The sequence below is a fragment of the Heliangelus exortis genome, chromosome Z (genome assembly GCF_036169615.1).
Source record: "Heliangelus exortis chromosome Z, bHelExo1.hap1, whole genome shotgun sequence".
In the NCBI taxonomy this organism is placed as follows: domain Eukaryota; kingdom Metazoa; phylum Chordata; class Aves; order Apodiformes; family Trochilidae; genus Heliangelus; species Heliangelus exortis.
This window is the reverse complement of record NC_092454.1, coordinates 17,640,442-17,660,383: the sequence shown is the minus strand read 5'-3', so window position 1 is coordinate 17,660,383 and position 19,942 is coordinate 17,640,442. Positions and strand designations below refer to the sequence as shown.

The 19,942-nt window shown below is 38.6% G+C and overlaps 2 protein-coding genes across 4 annotated transcripts in view; both read right to left on the bottom strand.

Moving 5' to 3' along the window:
• ITGA1 (integrin subunit alpha 1) overlaps window positions 1-19,942 on the bottom strand; it is a 72,044-nt gene that overhangs the window by 47,265 nt on the left and 4,837 nt on the right. The gene's annotated exons all lie outside the window — the stretch shown is intronic.
• On the bottom strand, window positions 15,829-19,110 carry PELO (pelota mRNA surveillance and ribosome rescue factor). The gene is made up of 2 exons (XM_071730982.1): window positions 17,737-19,110; window positions 15,829-16,613 (listed from the first exon to the last, which is right to left on the bottom strand). The coding sequence occupies exons 1-2, from the start codon at window positions 18,460-18,462 to the stop codon at window positions 16,182-16,184; spliced, it is 1,158 nt and encodes a 385-aa protein (XP_071587083.1). The 5' UTR covers window positions 18,463-19,110; the 3' UTR covers window positions 15,829-16,181.

The following is a 19,942-nucleotide window of genomic DNA, read 5'->3' as shown; positions in this document are numbered from 1 at the left end:
TTTTTGTTTGGTTGTTTTTGTTTGTTTTTGTTTTGTAAAACATATTGTATTTGACTAAATACTTAGTCACAATTAATGTAGGTAAATTCACATTTTAACTATTCTATCTCGTGTTAATAGAATGACTAAAAATATGGATCAGATATGCAGAATATAAGTGTTTATCAAAGGATAAAACTGAAGTTCTGCTTTTAGCTTCATGTTTTACAAGAAATGAGGTACTGTAGAAAACCTGGGACAACTTCCCTCTTGCTGCTGACTAAAGCTGAAGAGAACACAAGCTGATGTATGTGGCATTACTTGCTGAGTACAGTTTGTACGTATATGTGAAAGGTTAACACTCAGTCACCAAGACAACAACCCAAATATTATTCTTATTACAAACCTAGAGTAGTAGCTCATACTTGTTCAGTAGCCACTAATAAATTTTTTCTGTTTTATTTAGTGAGATCTTTTAACTGAACGTCTGTGCTCTCCGCCTAGTTATTCTGCTTCTAAACCATGTAAAACTATATTTCCCTGGCACTTGGCCACATGTATATTGCCTGGCCACTCTAACCTTTGCAAGCAAAATAGGCACTCTTATTTTTCTAGAAGAGATGGGTAAAAAAATAACCTGAATTGCAGAACAATGCCTGACACCTGGTTCTTTACTGAACAAAAGTACACCTCCATAAATCACTCACAATAAATGACATCGTGAAGACTATTATAGCCATGAGAAAAGAGTAATTCAGTTAAGGTATTTTATTTGTTTATGGTCTGTAGCAAATAGCAATTGCATCCCATATAAATGGTACTTAGAAATACACGTTTTTTTTCAAAAATGCAAAGGGACAAATTTGCACTTTGCATTGAGCAGGGTTTACAAGTTGCTTGCATACTAATCACATACCACCAGCATGTGGTCAAGGTGTTATTTTTGTTCCATTTCACATTATCTGGTATAGCATTTCAGGTATTCTTATCAATTCTTCTGCACTGAAACAAAACAGGTTTAAATACAATTGAGGAGGATAAGAAACCAAAGAGAAATTTCTTGCAAAAGTATGCACAACTGGAAACTATTGGGAAATTCAAAACAACCATTAGCAGAAAAAAAAGATGAGGCTGCTTCTCTCCTGGATTATAAAAGAAGACAGAGAAATTTAAATTAAAGATTAAAATAAGACTTCAGCACTTTGTGGTGTTCTCATATACCTGGATCCCTTGCAAAAATTGAAAAATAAAATGGATACAAATGCTGTTTTAATGGTTTGCATAGCACATACTACAATAAATGATACTTTAAGGATATTTTAAAGACTGCAAATGACACAGGAGTGCAACACAGCAACACAGAACAGTGCATCTGATCAAAATGTACTGAAAGTTAAGTGATATTAGGAAGGATGCACTAGTTTATAAGACAGTAACTGATTGCCCTTGAAAGTATTTTATGCTGATATTGCCTGTCTCTGTTGTGATCTTAGAAAAAATACAAAGCAACCAACTTAAAAGGAAGCAAGCAGGATGCCAGTGACAGCTATTGAGAACATGGGGTTGGCCTCCCACAAAAAGCTTGTTTTCAAAATGGTGGAAATTGGTATACTCTTTTATAAGTAGAAGAGTTTTACTTGAGGAAACTGATACAACTGACAGCTAGCATGTGCAAGACTGCACTGCTGCCCTCAGATAACTGGAATGAAGCTAGTAGCAGAGAATGAACCGTGTCCTTCAGTAACTGCAGCACTGAACCTCAGCAAATAAAACCTGAAAGCTGCATCTTTTAGCTGCCTCAACAAAGCATCACAGACTTGGGTTGAGAGCTGGACTGCATATGGTTGATAGCAAGGGAAGATTAAACATGCATCTTTTTGCAAAGACTTATAAATAAAATGATATTTGTGACATTATGGCTCAAACCCATGAAAGAAGATTCTTTGCTGACCAGCAAATGGCCTTATAAAAAAGAGATTTAGTCACAGACGTGCCAAGTGGAAAAAAATATGATGGCATGGTACAATTGCTGTCTGTGACCTCGGGGGCCAGAGTGCTCTCTGGCCTTACTGTGGAAGGCTGAGGAGGCTGTGACAGTAGTTCCTGCTGCATTCAGTTCTGCCTGGCAAAAAAGCAGCATATTTCACATAGAGCTATATATATATAAAAAAATTCAACTTCTGAAACTTTTTCAGTGCTGCTAAACCCAAGCCTTTTATTTTTCAGGGTTACAAAAGAACCTCTGTATAATTTTGCCTCCAGCATTTTTTCTTTAATCTTTAACCTTTGAAGAGAAAAAGAATGACTTTCTGGAATGAGACCAAATAATGAAAAAAAGAGTTCTTACTAAAAGTAGATAAATACCCCAAAGAGACAAAGAAATATATATTTGACTGTGGTTCCAGATTCACTAGCCACAATCTTTTCAAAACCAATTAAATGCTTTATATGATCCATTAAATAAAGCTTTTTTTGCTGGTTTTGTACTGAATAATTTCTACTGGAAAATAGCTTTCCAGTGTGGTGTCAGACCTGGAAATACACTGAATCAGTGCTTTGTACCATGGTACCAAATGAATAACAAAATCCAGCAGGCAAAACTTTTGCAAATAACAATAGCAGAGTCCAAGAATATGTACCCCACTAGAATAAAACCTATTTTGTTTAAAGTTTGGGAAGAAGCCCTCTTGTTGATACTACAGTTCTTAGTAGTCTGCAGTTTTTCACAGATGGGAGAGAAAGGCTTAGAAATATGCAGTCAGTTACAGAAAACTTTGTGATGTCAACTACCAGACTTGTGCAGAGGCTCAGCAGGTTGACAGAAGTAGGGCAGTTCTTAGAAAATGTTTCAACCTGTCTCCAGTGATCTCCAGTCCATGTTTTCTATGTAATTCTTCCATCAACACTTAACACCTTTCAAGTCCCTACAGTCTTCGTTCCCCTCTAGGCTACCCCTCCTTTGCTATCAAAGGCGATTTCCTCCTAAACATCCTACTGTAACTTTTATTTCCTACCACTAGCTTTATCTATAAGTCCCCAGGACCCTTTGCCTCTTAGCTTTTTTTTTTTTTTTTTTTTTTTTGAGGTAGAAGATATTTATGGACATCTATAATTAACTCAGATTTCACATACATCGCTAAAATGAATATGTATGTTATTTTCTGAAATAAAACCCAGAAGCTTAAAAAGGAGTGAGAGATTAATTTTATCCAAAAACTAAAAACCAACCAAACAAAACCCAAAATCCACACAAAATCTTCAACATAAAGAAAAATAAGTTCTTCCCAATAATCTCCAAAACTACTCACAGCCTTACAGATTTTCCTCTGCACAAAATTCCTCTAGGCTCATAAAAAGAGTCAAGTATGCTGGTTCAGCTGGTTTTCTACAAGCTTTCTAGTTGCTCATGTACACCAAATCCCAGTTTTGCAGGCTTCTGTAGCTTTCCACTGTTGAAACCAGCATGGCAAGCCAGGTATATCAGTTATGGAAACATTAAACTTGTAGGGATTCCCAAAGTCACTTCTTCCTCGGTAATTTTTTTCATTTGACATCACATTGTCAAATGGTCTGCTTTTCCCAGGCATACTTCTTTACATATTTCCAATTAACTTTCTTGCTCTTAGACCAAATAAAAGGCCAAGTAGATGTGGTTCGAATCCTGAACCTAAGTGTGATGCTAATTGACTATCCAAAGCCTTATTATTCTTATAATGTGAAAAAAAATAATCAATATTTCTAAGTATTCTTTTTCAAGTTTCCTAAGAAAGTAAATTCTTTAATACTTGCTGAATAGGAGAAGGCAAACCAATTTTTTTTAATTTTTTTTTTTTTTTTTTTAAGCAGCTAGCTCCCATACCTTTCCTAGCTTATGTAATCACATAAATCACTTCACTTCAAACAATAGATCTTTCAACATTATGTCTGTGATTCAATCCACAGATGTAGCTGCAATGTGCAACAGATAGCACAACCAGTTAAGGATGTCAACCAATCCCTGCATGGGTAAAAAAATGGCAGCATCACCTTCACATAGGACTACCTTTCTCAAAAGGCTCTGTATACTAATACAGGATTAAGGAAAAGGAAAGCACATAATATTCATCTCAATGGCCAGTTTTGTGATTTGGAGTAAATTACCACCTGTCAGTGTTCAAACATGATTTGTAAATGCCGTTAACTACATGTTTTAAAGTTTGTTTTGCATTTATGCTGTGGACTTGTCTCTTCCTTGCCAGTTAGCAAGAAATCCACCTTATTTTCATCTAGACTTGCTCAATACATCCCACCAAATTTAAAATCACTCATCTATAAAATACCCCAGAAGGATATAAATTCCTTTTGAACATTCTGGGAAATGTGATAATCTGAGAAATGATGCAAGAAATGATGTCCAGCTGAAAACTCATCATACCCCTACAAGGACTAAGTTTAAGTATGCTTTTTTTCCTTCCTGACTTAGTATCATTATTCATTAATTTCCGCCCGCCTTCCACCTTCAGATTTCAGGGATTGCTGGGTAATTTTTCTCAGAAGTCAGCAGTACTAAGGCTAGTGTTAAGGTGGAAATGCTTTGGTGGTAATAAAGGCTTTCTGAGGAGCAGCAACTTTTTCCATGTCTTGACTTCACAATAGCTACAAACTCCCGTCTTTCTAAACCTTATGCTGAGCATAATCATTGTCCTGATCTCAGCTGAATTACCCAAGGCTTCAGCAAGGGAAGAAATCCTCCAAAAGGAAATGAGGACATCCTGACATGACCCTCTCGCACCCAGATAGCCAGAGCACCACAGAAATTAAGTCCAAATTTAAGTTTTTATATATTACAGCAAAAACATATGTTGTTGATGTGCATGCTAAAGGCCAATGACTCATATTTTGTCTAGAAATGTATCAATATAAATTCAGTTGTTATCCTAGAAAATGTAGTAACTGCACTGGAAGGGAGAAGATGGGAGTTTAAAAATATCTTTCTTTTCCTCGGTCCCTCACAAATTCAGCAATTTTTAATGCGAAAAGCAGCTCAAAGCAAGCAGAGAGCTTGACCACTCAAGAATTCCAGAGCCATGCAGGGATGGACATGCTTCAGAATTAAATCTCAGATGTGTATATTAAAAGAAATCAACTTGCAAAGTAAAAGAAAAAAATCTACTTGCATACTAAAAGAAAAAAAAATCAACTTACAAACTATAGTGTTCTATATGAGGCAGCATAGCAGAAGAGATATTTATGGACAAAACCAAGATTTATTGTAAAGAGTAAAGGATCTTAAAAATTAGACAAAAGGCATACACTGGATTACATGTGTTAGAACACTAGGGTAGCAAACCAGAGTGTTAGGATAACAAACAAAAGGTATCCTAACAATAAAATATGCAAACAAGACTAATTGCTTAAGTGCTAGCAACATAGCTATTAATAGGTCCTGCAATAGATCTAGAATAATGATTAAAATAATACCTACAAGCAATGTAACAACACAGTGACTACAGTCTTTAAATCATTGAGAAGACTTAAAGTTAGGAATTCATATATAGGGATTTGATATTTCTTTCCCTTCTCTTGGTACAGCCAGATGTCCCTTTGTTCTCAGACTCTTGAGGAGTAACCACATGAGCAGGCATCCCTGACTGAGGGAAGAAGATCCAGCACACCTTCAAGGGAGAGCGTACAGGATTCTCTCTCATCAAGGCTTTTATACCATAAAGTGATTGGCTGCTGGCATTTAACTGCTTAGACATACCTTCAAAATCCCCTATTGGAGAACAAAAGGGAAGCCTTTTCCCTCATTAGGAAAATTCTTTCTTTATGTGTTCATTCCTCTTTGGGTTTCTGTTGGGCCTAGCTGAAGCCAAGCTGAGGTCTCTGTTTTTCAGCACTGAAGAGCAGCTGGCACCACAGATATTGACTTGGTTTTAAAGACTGTTAGCAGTTTATTATGACCTTTGCTTTGCATGGAAACTCCCCAAGTCCAGGCTAAGTGCAACAGAGCTGAGAGAGAGTGCAAGACTGAGAGGAAAAGAACAACTGGCTCATAAAAGTAGGCCCATTGCCGAGTGTCCTGATACATATAGACTAGTTGTATAGAGAATACCTTCTCTATCATTTCTGATAATACATTAGCTGTGATAATTTTCATTGGAACACAGCAGAATAGTAATTTTCTTTATCTGAGGCATCATCTAGAAGAGTAAGAGGGATCTATCATGACTTTCTAAATAAGAATTCCATCCTTCCCTCTTCACAGTATGTATTCCTGTAGTTCGACAGGGACTTGAAAGCTCTTAGACTAGTTCTTAGCATAAATACTTCGGTTATTTTTCAGACAAGATTGTTATATAAAGCTAACAGGTTTCAGTAAAATGTAAAAAACCTGGATTTTTACAAAACTGACCTCCAGTTAAATGGCATAGGAAGATGATACAACAATCTGAGAAGAAAAACACTTAACAAATGTAAGTATCCTGGCAAGGCTTAAACCATTTCTTTTCATTTGGTTGGTTGGTTTGGTTTTTTGGTGGTTTGGGTTTTTTTTTTTTGGTTTGGGTTTTCTGTTGGTTTTGGGGTTTTTGTTTGTTTGTTTTGTTTGATTTTTCTTTTATTTAAATTAACAAGTTTGCAGTCTTCTGAGACCAGAACTGGAGAGCAAGAGATGAAGCCTACTCTTGCTAAAAGCCTGAATTTTAAAAGGCCTAAAATGCTTGACATTGAGCTTAGATTTGAAAATAGGAACTGTCATCCCAACAATTACTCTTCTCTATTGCATATGCTAATTCAACTGTATTATCAATAATATCACTCAAGATATTTTTTATATACTTTTTCTCCTATCAGAAACCAGAAAAATTACTAAAGTGAGAATATTATTGGCAAGAGATTGCTATAGGCAGTAATGGAAAATGTTACTTATTTGTTTGAAAAGCTGGAATTCCAACATGAGTAGTCCCCAGATGGTAGTGCTCTTACACTACGAGGTCAACACCAATGCCTCTTCATCCCGTTTCACACAGCAGTGAAATGCCCAGAGGGAATACCAGCTCAGCAGAATCACAATGTAGCAGGCATCGCTTATTTGCACAGATCAGCTCTGAACTGCTCACTAGAGAACTCCTGAGCCTGCCCCAAGCATGCATGGGTATTCATGGTACAAACTCTTTACCTGGACACACAGAGCTTCTCTGGAATTTATGAATGCTCACTGCTAAAAAAGAAGATAATCCTCAGGCAATTTGTTTCTTTACTCATCTCTACCTATATATAGGAACCCTGTTAAATCTTCTCTTGCATTGCACAGTTTAAACAACACAGTTCAGTGATAACGTATGTTTTACTTTTTTGACTGAGAAATCCAAGACAAGAATGTGGGACTGTAAATGACTGTAACAGTCATTATATACTATCTTCCATGACCATAAACAACCATAAAATAACTGCCTAATCTAGAAAAGACTACAAAACCCACCACAAGATAGACATCAGAAAAGACACTGCATCCTAAGAAAAGATGAAGATCAGCAATGTGAAGGTTTGTTCATTTGAATCCAAAAAACTCCAAAAGAACAACTGACATTGCACTAGGAAATTCATATACTGCTGCTACACTTGTTTACTTTGTTTAAGCAGTGTTACTTATTTCATAGTCTAAGACAACCACAAGGCTAAACTTCAGTCTACCGGTCAGGTGAGCATAATTTAGAGGTAAAAGATAAAACCAAACTCTTTGTAAATTGATTCATGTGTCATTAATTTATGAAGTGGTATACAGTGTTCAACTGAGATCATCAGAAAAAACATCAAAGTCAACATGCAAACTTCCCACTGATATCATTCAGCTTAACTAAGAATGAAAGATAGCACTTTAGTGGATGTTAGAAGCTTATTCCTTGAAATAATAATATGTGACATGTTTGAAGCGGAATATCATCAAGATCACTGCCCCTACCATTGTCATTTCACAGTGCGGTTTGGGAAATAAAGTAATTTTTAAAAAAATGCAGCAACAGTTTATGGGTATTTAATAGTCTTCTTTTGTGTGAAATACTTTTATAGTCAAGATAACTTATTTTCAATTAAAAATATATAAATTTTCCAAATACCATTATATCATCACTCAATAATTACCAATATTGAATAGCAACATACTGAAAACTCCAAAATAACAATATGTATTACCAACTGTATCTACTAATTTTAAAGACTAGGATGCTCAAGTATGAGCTAGAGGATAAACATCTCTCTTGCTGTACTGTTAGTGTTGCACTGTTAGTACTGCAATTTTAATAGTAAACCAGTTGAAAGAACTACAGAATTAACCCTAGGTCTTTTTGCTGCAATTTTTTTTTTTTGTTTTTTTGTGTTTTACTGGTCAATAAACAATTCAGGGAAATTTGGAATTAGCCATGAAGAGATTATAAGGGGAAAGTTTGTTTCCCTTTTTCAAATTAAAGCTGGAGTCCAGAGGTAGAAAAACATCCTGTTTTTTAGATGCACTCTAAGATAGAGCTTTCTACATGAATTACTGGCGCTGGTAACTTACATGTCCCACCCACAATACATGTAGTACACCCGTGATTTTAAGATATCTGAGCACTTCGGTTCTGTTCAGAAAGTTACCATGAATTCCATAAGGAACCTGTTACTCCTTATTACAAACAATGGTGTCAACTTCACAAAAGTACCATAGAAGCTTAAGAGTGTAGAAATATTCTGTTCTTGTGTAGATCCCACTTGTCCAGGTTGAACTGAAGTCTGCAAAGCTAAAGTCAGTTTTGGTGTTATCTAAGAGTGACTCAGTCAGCAGGAGATGTGAGAGTTAAAAAGACTTCATAAAAAGGCACAAAAGAACATTGCACCACCACCTTTTGCAAACTCCCGCTATCTTATCACAGATTTAATGTCAACTTTTTGCAAGTAGCACCTCAATTATAGTTTCAGTGGCAGAGTGGCAATGGATCACTTCCAGTTTTTTTGTCCAGTCCAGATATGAGCAGCACAACAGCATTCTAGTTTTAATTTTCTTTGGTCTATAGGTCTTGGATACTACAGTTGCCTTTATCTGAAACAGACTTCTCTAAGATGTGCCAATATACAGAGGGCCAAATCACAGAAGCTTGACTTCAGAATTGTTGGAGAAAAAAAATGCTTTCTAAAGAAAAACGACCAATGACTTTAAAGGTCAATGACTTGAGTCTCATGCCTGTTTACAAATAAAAAGCTCAAAAATTACTTTTTAATAATCTTTAAAGCTCCTGAAAGACACCAGATTGTCAGAAATCAAAAGACGACTGGGGCAAACCAGTGTTCTGCTAAAAACAACAGCAAGTGCTCTGTTTCTGTTCAGAGCATAGGGTATGGGATTACTGCATTGATCCCTATCTATAACTGGCAAGTACATCTTATTTTTCACGGTAAACAAATTCCATTTATAAGTGACCTTTTGCTCTGATTTTTTGACTGCAAGGCTGTTCCAAATTCTAATTTTTCCAGTAGTAGGAATTTTCTGCTCTCCAACATACATTTAGTTCTTGCCAGTTCTTATGTCAAAATAAGAGTGCCAGGGAACAAAGTAGTTTTAAAAGTGCTCTAGAAATAAAAGGGAAAAATTCAGTTTCAAAATACTACTGCCTACACTGACTAAAAGCCATTTTTCAGTGACAATTCAAGCTAGAAAGACAAGTCTTCAAAATCAGGAAAGATAAGACTCACGGTTTTCAGCATTATATTTGTTTTCAGTCCATTATATTTGCTCTTTCTGAACACTTAATAGGACTTTTGTCTCATAACAAAAATACACAGGACTACCCAAGTAGACTTGGATAAAACATACACAGCCAGTTTACAACTGCTTAAGCAATCATAAATGCGTTGTTTACCAAGATCACAATGGCTGACCATCTAGAGTTTTAAGTCTAAAAACTTGCCGTATGACAGACCGAATGTACTAATCTGGCTATCTTAAAAAACAGTGCTTTAGCTGAAACAAACTGAAACACTTAAAAAAGCCTCAATAAAACTTTTAACATTTTTTCCTGGCTTTCTGTTACTGTTACTTCTCATTAAGCACACAATCTAAAGGTCTGGAATGTTTATTTCTATCGGCTTCTGTTACGTTTTGCTTTTTTTAATGGCTGACTAGAAATTTTTTCCTTTGCTAATTCTGATTGCCAATGCAACAGATCGAGGTGTTTGTTTCACAAAGCACTACTTAAGTCTTTTGGAAAAGAAGATAGCTTTCAGTATGAAAGGAAAACAAGGTTTATCACAAGCCTCAGAAAGAGATTGGCTCCATGTGTGATGTGTGTAGCAGGCTTGACAGAAATCAGTTATTCCAGAGAGACAGAATTAGCAGGCTCTCAGTATTTCAGTTTCAAGACCAGTCTCAGTCTCAAGTCTCCTCTCCCTCAGGCACAAGCTTAATCACATCAGCTTGCTTCCATCTTACCTCAGCTGAGGATGGGTTGTAAGATCTGAGTACAGATATTTCATACATCCACTGTGTCTCTGTTTGAGGAAGAAGTTGTATGTGCAAAACAGCATTTCACGTTTCCCACGAAACCATAGCTTTTCACCTTTCCTCACAGTTATGGAAATTGGAAAAGCTCTCTCCTGAGGCATTTGCTCCTCTACCATACCTGAAGAAAGTCCATTTCAACTTCTCTTAGCAATCCTATTGCAGAACAGCCATGTGCACTCAGCAGATAAATAAATTATATGGGATAAAAAAGGTTTCTTTTCACCAAAGGGAGTAGAATTGGTCTTATGGCAACTATTCTGGGAGGGTAAACAAATTAAATTTATTAATTTCTCTCACACCTAACTATGCCAGTACTAAACAATTTATGTCATGAGGCTGAATCCTGCAGTTCAAAGAAAATGCAATTCTCTTCAGCAAAACCTGCCACAGCTGTCAGAGCTTCAGAAACTGTTGGAGAAGTTCATGAGACTTCAATGACCAGTCATAATACATCCTAAATGTAGCACTTGCTACCAAACTCTTACAGTAATCTTGAGTCCTGAACATAACTTTGAAACCTGCAGTCATGAGTCATTCCTTCAGCTACAGAAGCAACTACAAGCTAACAGTTGTTAGCTTCTTTTTTTTTTTTTTTTTTTTTTTTTTTTTTTTTTTTTCCTACATAAAGATTCTACACCACATTCTTTGAGGACATTGCATCTTTATGTAGACACACATATCTTTACATACATTTTGTTTCATGTTTTTGTTCTGAAGTCCTTTCAGTAAAAGGTCTGCTAAAAACATTTGTTCTTGGCAAAGTAAATATTTAAAATTTGTATTAAGGCTGCATAGGAAATAATCTGCCTGTCTTCAAAAGCAGATTTGCTTGGCTGCCACCAGATTCAAAATGTTTTTGAAACCTGGAGCCCTACTCAGGGCTTTTTTCTGAAACAGAAACTACAGCTGGAATGTTTTAGATATGCACAGTCCCAGTTTTCAATCACCTTCCTGTACCACTCAGATCAGAAATCTGAAAATTGTGTCCCACATCCCAAGACACAGCATACCTGAGTCAATTGTGGTTTAGCAATGTATCCAAAATATATTTATTTGCTTATAAAATGTGGTATTGTACGTAACAAAGACAGGATAGAAGAAGCAAATGTCTTTAACCTAATGTTAACAATGAAACAGAAAAGAGTTTTAAGCTTCCTATCTCTAGTCCCATGATTCCTGAAACCCCTAGGCTCTTTCTTTGCTATTCTAGACCTGGCTTTGAGTAGAAATTCCATTTCAAACCAGAGAAAAAAACTTCCCATCAAGTGTGGTATGTACATTCCTGAAAAGGAGGACTGTTTTCCACTAATTAATATTCTCTAATGGAAAAGCTATTTTGTCAGAGGACTCATGATCAGCTCTAACTTGATGTCTAGGCAGAGCAGTGTGACAGTAATTACACTACCTGTGAACACAGCATTTCCCAAAAAGATTTCCAATAAATTAGTGATCAATACAGCAAAATCTGACAAGAGCTGGCAGGGCTTGAAAGATACTGCTTTGTTGTATATCCCAGCAGACACTGATTTGGAAGCTAATGCTGCTCTGGTATCAGCCCCCGCACCCTCTCCTGTTTCTTGTACAGCCCTCAAGTAGGACAAGAGGAAGAATTATTTTCAGCCAACAGAATAAACAAGTATGATTTCAGAGACCTTTTCCTCACACTCTGCTTTAGGCTAAGACACCTTAATAGGCATTTTTTTCACAACAAAGCTATACTGCAATACTAAAACAGACAAGTTCAGAAGTTTACAGGCAATATGCACCACAGTTTGCTTCTTATACTGGACCTTTTCCTTTATATTCCTTTATATTGTCTCATGCAAGCAGTCAGCCTCAAATCAAAGTCAATGCCCTGCTTGAGTCAGGCATAAAAAATGTGGCTGGACCAAACATTATGCTTATTAAGCAATTCTTTGGGCAACTGTCAGGGCAGAAAAGGACCTCAACAGCCTATGTTTACTCTTTCCGCTGCAGAAAAAGCCCAGGCTCAACTCATGTTAGACCCCAAATTAAGAATTGTAACAATAATCACAAGACCTGAATAGGAGGGCATTTTCTTAACTTTAAATGAGTAGAACAATGAGTCTGCAAAACTATATTTTACTATAAGAAATCTAAAAGCAAGTTGTGATGTTATAGAAGAAACACAGGTTTTGTAAAATAAGCTACTGAAATGCTGTATTTCTCTTCTGCTGCCACCACCCCCTAAATCAAACCAAAGCTGAGAAATCCTAACAGCATCAAAACTTTTATTATTCACTTTGTAAACAATATGTAGGTCTCTATTTAACATGAACTAATAGAGTTATATCATTCCCCATATTAGCACAGCTTGAAGAGGTAATGTCTTGTTCAAGTCATCAGCCTGAACTGTCTCTGCTGCACCTAGCTCTACATTTTAGTGTTTATGGAATAAAGTTCTTATCTAAAAAAAAAAAAAGCTCATAAAAAGCAACTGGTCTATCAGAGCACAAGAAGAAAAACATCAAGTCTGAAGCTTTTGCTTCAGATAAGTAGTTTTCTGAAGCAATTCTTTATTTTTATTACATGTCCTGAGGGAAGTCCAATTTAAAGTTTTAAAGAAAGATTCCCAATTGCAAACTTTTAACTGCAGTTTCACATTTTAAAAACTGCTTTCTTAAATCTTTTGTTGAAGAATATACTGCACCAATGTGACTTCAAAAAAAATAGCAGCATAAACGTTCAGAGAACATGTTTTTCCTGCAAAAAATCTCTTTATGAAATACACTTGTTTTCTTTAAAAGCAGAGAAATGAAAATCTAAGAGTAAAGTGAATGGACTGGGTGACTAAAATTATCACATGCACATGATTACAACTTTTATCCCTCCTTTGCCTCTATGAAACTGAGCACATGTTCTTGATGGTTTTTTGTTGGTTTTTTTCAGGAAATTAGAGAAGCTCTAACTATAAATCACAGATGGTAGCTCCAATACAGGTTCACAGAAAAAAGCAAAGCAAGATCAACAGCTCAGAAGTTAAATTAGGAATTTTTCAAAGGGTAAGACAGTAAGTTTTGATATTCAGGGCTACCTAACCTTTGAGAAGACAGCAGCAACTGAAAATTACTTCTGATACTGGCTTTAAAAATCATTATGCTAGTTACATCACAATTTAAGCTCATAATCTATGGGCTGTTATTACACTGGTGGTCAGGGAGTGGCCTAAATATCACTTACTACCAGGATTTTACTCATATAGTCTATGTGCAAAGCCAGGAAGGAGGGAGGTGAGGAATCCCCTAGCTAAATACTGTTAAATACTTTACTGAAAGAATTATCTTTTATTTTGCTTTTTTTGATTTTTCTTGTCTTGCTGGTGACCTCATGTTTTGGACCAAATTTCATTTGGTCAACAACAGCAAGACAAATTGATACATTAACTATCTAAATGCCAAAGGTGACAAAACTAACAAACTGGAGCCTGTTCCAAAGTATGAGTTTGCAAGAGAGGCTTTATGACCTGAATTAATTAATTATTTGAATCTTTGAAGCTAAGGATCACAGCAGGGGTATGGGTCAATCTTGTTTAATCTACCTTTTAAAGCTTTCTTCCTACCAAATGTAATAAACATTAAGAAGTCCAACAGTGTGTAATAATCTACTTTGAAAACTGAAAAACTGAAAGATAAACCATGCTACTAATACACAGAACTATGTTAGCTCATAATCAGAAACTAAGCTATGCAATTGTTCAAAATTAGTAAAAACACGGTGCAAGAGAACAATGTTCACATTGCAACAATTCTTTGTTCACGTATGTTTAGTTCCAAAGAAAAGACACAAAAAATATTTTTGCATCACTCTACTGCTTACTCATTTGACATGCAGATAACATGCATGTTCTGTATTATCTACACACCAAAACTGGTGTCTGTGTCAAGCAAGCATCTTTCTAAATACAATTTTTTTAACCATTCAAAATTACTTTTATAAGATTGTAGCAACTCTGGAACGTTGCCAGGTCAAGCATCTGCAACTACTGGACATAGCCCACTTTCAATACCAAGCCCTTAAGCTGTTTCCTGAGACAGGATGCATTTGTCTACATAATGTTGTATATTTATTTTACTACAAAACTGCTTACCAAAAAACCAAAACGAAATAAAAAAACAAGAATCAAAAACTGTGCAAGCTGCCTCCAAACAACTGCTTTAGTGGGTTTGCTTGTCTTCAGTGAGACAAGTGTTAATTAACTAGTAATTTACAAGTGTAAATTAACTAGTGTTAATACTAGTCTTATGTGAGCTCTGTTCATGCATTCCTTAGACTGTGTGGATGACGGGAAAAGGGGAGATGAACCTTAATAAAAAAGTACTGCTTTTTCAAGCAGTTTAGGCTGAATTTCAGCTAGCAATAGATAATCTAAACTTCACACAGTGGCCTAACATCAACATATAGGAGTAAATGCTTTTTCTAAAATTATTCTAGTCTTCCATAGTTATGTTCCTTTCTGAATTTCAGAAGTCTTTTGGGGTTTTTTTTTGTCAAGTTCTTCCTGCTCCCCTTCTTCCCCACATTTAAAAAAGGAAGCCTTATTTACATATACAACCTCCATCATCTAAAATCCACTTAAATTGAATAATCACCATGCAGATATGTCAGAACCTGAATTTTAGCTCCTCAGCCTAAGATTTGTGATCCAGTGAAGAAACAAAACTCAGGGTGTTTCTCAGTACTTTGAGCAGCTCACATAACTGGAAAAGTAATTTAATTTTTGCAGTTGCCATTATCTTAAACTGAAGTTTTATTTGTAAATAAGTAATCCTTACTTCTTTATCACACCATATGTATGTTTTCAAAGACACAGGGGCAGACAATCCCAGACTATGAACTCACTTAAACTGTCTGTTCTCAAGATTCCTCATGGAAACTAAGGTCCTGATTTCATAAGCACTTTTCACATGCCTTCGCAGAACTGGGCGCTAAATAATCCTAATGCCAATTTATCAGAACACAGTCAATGACAAGATACATGATATCTTATTAGTCTCTGAAGGTAACAAAATTCAGAAAGATAACTGAAAAGGGTGCACTGAACTTCACAATTAATCTTGGATATTAGGGAAGAAACGGTAAATTTGATGGGTCTGGTTTATGAAAGACTGATTCAAGCGTTTCACAGAAATTTTAAAGTGGCAAGACTCCTAACACCAAAAAAATCCCCTACTAGATGATGTTGATCCCACTTCTTTGCCACATCTTAGGAAGAATGGTGAGTTCCTAAGATCAAGCACAGTTTTGATAGGTCTTCCATGAAGTAGTTTACATTTGTTTCACAGTACTCTTTTCAAGCATTTAAACAGAAATAGACATACTTTTCTCCCTCTTTTATTATCTTTTCATACACATTCAAAAAAATTAAGCTGACACCCTGCCTTAAAATGCAGAATGAGCAGCTTTGGGGAATCAGATTAGTTTCTTGTAATGACAAAGGTCCAGAATATAACTTACAAAACCAGCCATCTCTAATGCACAGCACACCAATACTCATTACCATAGAACAGATATCCATTAGGGTGCTGAGCCGAGCTACATATGGTAAGAACTGGAAAAAACTTAAATTACATGCTATGGTACACCTGCACACAGTATTTAGGAAGGGTGGGGCCTTTAATGTCATTTCAACATGACTTGAAAAAGTAAATGTAGAATGAAGTCACTGTTATCAATCCTCTTCAGAGCTAGAATCACCTTCCGTGTCAGAGAGTTCAGCCACAGGAAAGCGCAGGATGGCTGCGATCCCTGTCAGCTGCCCGAGCTGCTCCCCAGAGACGTGCAGGCTGGAGAAAATGCGCACGGTGCCCATGTTCTCCCGTACGCTATCCACCAGCCTCACGTATCGGGCACGTGTCGCCACATCCTGGTGCCGGAAAAGCTCATCACTGATCAGCAAGGTATCAATGGCCATGGCTTCATTGGCCTTCTCCACATGTTTCAGACCGTAAAAAGCCCGGTCAGGCTCATGCTGCAGCATTTTATAGAAGTCATCTAAGGCTTTGACCTCACCAGCTGCCTTGGTGTCAGAGAGACGACTAGCTACTGCTGGGTCGCAGAGAGCTTCCTTCAGTGCGTATTTATGTCCTGAGGAAGAGTGCACCTAAAGTAAAAAAAAGAAACAGTAAAAGTTTAGGTTTTTCTTTCTCATAGAAAGGATCATTTTCTTGATCAGCCAATCACAAACTAAGCATAACATTTATCTTGATTCAAAGAAGCTACCTGTTTTTTGAAACCTACGTGATTCTTCTTGAAAAGGATCTCTCGAGCAACCCAAAATCTAGACCAAATCCCTTCAACTTCAGGAAAGCCGTTTCTCTTATTCAGACACTGGATTAAAATATGCAAGCTGCTGCAGTGCAACTTGAAAATACTAAGAAACTAAGATTTAAGTCTTCCTTTCAAAGCATTCAATAAGAGGAAGACCTTTTAAGACTGCAGAAATATGGTGCAAACAAGTTTCACACAGCTGCATAGGTATTTGGCCGGCAGAGCTATTAAGTACATTACAACTTTTCACAGTGTTATCACTTCGATACATATGGAAACAGAGGCTTGGTGCCATTTGTCTCCTAAACGTTGTAACCATTAGGTACTAGGACATGCTTCCGGCCTCCGCCCGGCTCCTCCTCCACCCTTCCCAAGCAGAGATTTACACCACTCCAATTAAAAAAAAAAAAAAAAGATACAAGTATCCTTTAAGGAGAGGAATACTTATTTTGGGCTCGGAGTTGGCCACTTGCAGTAAAAGGCAAAAAACCTCAACCCATGAGATGACTAGGGATCAGGGAAAAAATGCTGCGGTCTGCACAATAGGTACTTTTTGGGGGGTTGTTTTTTGTTTGTTTTGTTTGGGTTTTTTTCCTTAAAAGCTTCACAAAGCTGTAATTAAACATTCGTGCTACACGACATAACAGATGGTTATAACATAACGGTTAAACTATTTTCCAACTTGGTCTTTACTCTTAATTGAAAAGTAATTATGACCTTATAGGAAGTTTTAAATACTTAATACTCTACTTCACGTTTTGGTATTCTAGGAAAGAACAAGTCTTGTATCTTACAAAGCTACAGTTTGGGAGACATAAGGATAATTGAAGATGCCAAGACAAAATTTTATTTTTGCTAATAGGGGAATTGTTTCCTATCACCCTTTTAATTATCTTCTATCACGAACAGCTCTTAAAGCTCCCTTTACCCAATCTGAAGCCTATTTGGCTCCTTACCTGTAGAAACTTGGACCTGTTCTCCAGCAGAAGCTTGTTGTCAGTCTTGATCGCCTGCTGGAACATGAAGTCACAAAACTGCTCCCGTACGAAGCCTGGGCTGGCCACCAGAACACACTTCACAACCTCAAAGTTGATGTGCCGCTGGATGGCTTGCATCACTTGCTCGTAAAACCTCTCCAGGGCCCGGTCGTGCTGACTGCAGTTCCCTTTCCGCTTGCGGGGGATGTTCACCTCCACCTTGGCACGGGTAAGCGTCATGCTTGGAGTGACCAGGCAGACGTGAGCCAGTCCTTCCTGCATGACCACGGCTGCCACATCGGCGCTCCAGGCTGGGTCGCAGGCCTGCTCGATGCGCTCCAGCACCACGCTGTCCCACTGCTTCTTTGCCAGCGTGAACTGCCGGTTGGGCTCCAGCTCGATGGTGTGGTAGGCCCCCATCTTGACATACTCATTCTCTTGGATGTTTGTGCCTTTGACCCGCAGCTGGCAGGCCTGGGAGTCAAAGTCGATGGCCTCCACGCAGAGGGTGAGTGTGGTGCGGATGCGGTTGCTGCCCACGCTGCCCGTGGCCGATTCGGTCTGCACTTTCCGGATGGTAGAGGCCCGCAAGCTGTCACCCACCTGCAGCAGGTTGTAGGTGTGCCACATGTCCTCGGGCTCCTCGGGGATCAGCGTCACCTGCCCCGCATTATCCTTCTCCAGGTCCTTCCTCACCAGCTTCATTCTGGCGGCTCCTTTTGCCGCCGCGCTCACTCGGGCTTCCCCTCAGACAGCAGGCCCGCTTCAGGAAGACTGGCAGCGAGAATAAGCGGGCGGAGGGACCGGCGCACTCCCGGCCGCCAAAGGGGCAGCCTGGCCGGGCTCGCCGTGCGCGGCTTTTCCAGGACGCCAGCCTAAGCCGGGCCCTCGGCAAACCTGGGTCTCGGGCGTCCCACCTCCACCGGGCCTCGGGCCTTCCACCTCCGCCACGCCGCCTTCCCAGTCCCCCACAGCTGCCTTCCCGGCCGCCCGGCACGCAGCCACCCCACAGCGCATGCGCAGCGTCCTTCCCGAGCGGCGCCGCCGGGTGCGCACCTTCCCCCCCCACCTCCTTCCCGAGCGGCGCCTGAAGCGCGTGCGCACCGAGCGCTCCCCCCGCTCCGCCCCCGCGGAGGAGGCGGCGGGAAGAGGCGGCGGGGCCTCCCCGTCTGGCTGCCGTGTGTCTGGAGGCAGGACGGGCCATAAACTGGTGTGTATCAGCCTCTCTCGTTACAGCCTCCGTCTGAGTTGAGGCGGAAAGGGGGGTCGGGGCCCGGGCCCACGGCCCGCCCTGGCCTTTGCCCTGTAACTTGAGAGCAGCGGTTCAGCCTGCCGAAGGCTTTTAAGACTGTCCTTTACGTTTAAGAGAAAAAAAAAAAAAAAAGGCAAGAAACCCAGCAAAAACTAAGTAGTTGTGGAAGGTTATGGTTACAGATGGAAACGAGTTGATAGAGCGATGGGTCTGCAGGCAGTGTAGCGGTGGGCGGTGGCAGTCCGAGGTGCCGAGGCAGGGGCAGAGTCCCCGGCATCGGGCGGCCGGCCGGGCGGGCCGGAACCGCAACCTGAACCCATACTTTGACACCTTTTCTAAACTCAGCTTCAGCTTGAGAGTTTTTGGTTAAACTTGATAATTAGACTTCAGCCTGTGCTGTCACCTGACCGGCTTCTTGACGCCGCTAGTTATGCAGCCAGAGCGAGAGGGCTGAGAGGAGCCTCAGAGGCACATGGGGACATTTCGAATGAAGTTTGATGTAGACATAAGTAATATGGCTCAGATTAAATTTTTCACACACAGATTAGTTCAAGGACGTTTACAGAGAGCCTAGACAAATCTAACAAACCAGAGATAATGCATAAATAATAAAACGACATTTTACAAATACTTGGCTTACATTGAAATGACACACAGCATGGTAAATTCTATTTCAGAATGAATGTTGCTAACTTAAAAAGAATGAGAAAAAGAAAAAAGAATGAAGAACAGAAAAAATGCTTATATGATGAATGACTGAAGAACAAGAAATCAAATTAAGAAAGCAGACAAACTAATGTGCCACCAATAAGTGTATCAAGACAACGGATACAGGAAGTTGGAATACCTGCACTGTCATTCAAAAACCAAGAAAGTAGTTAGACCTCTCTTTAGAGATGAAAAAGTAGCAAACTTAGAATTGTTTCAAGGAAG

Bases quoted from the DNA above. Each gene is read 5' to 3' on its own strand.
- PELO (XM_071730982.1), bottom strand. From the start codon at position 18,462: ATGAAGCTGGTGAGGAAGGACCTGGAGAAGGATAATGCGGGGCAGGTG. The intron at 16,614-17,736 runs GTAAGGAGCCAA...TTTTTACTTTAG, and splicing joins ACAGGTCCAAGTTTCTACAG to GTGCACTCTTCCTCAGGACA.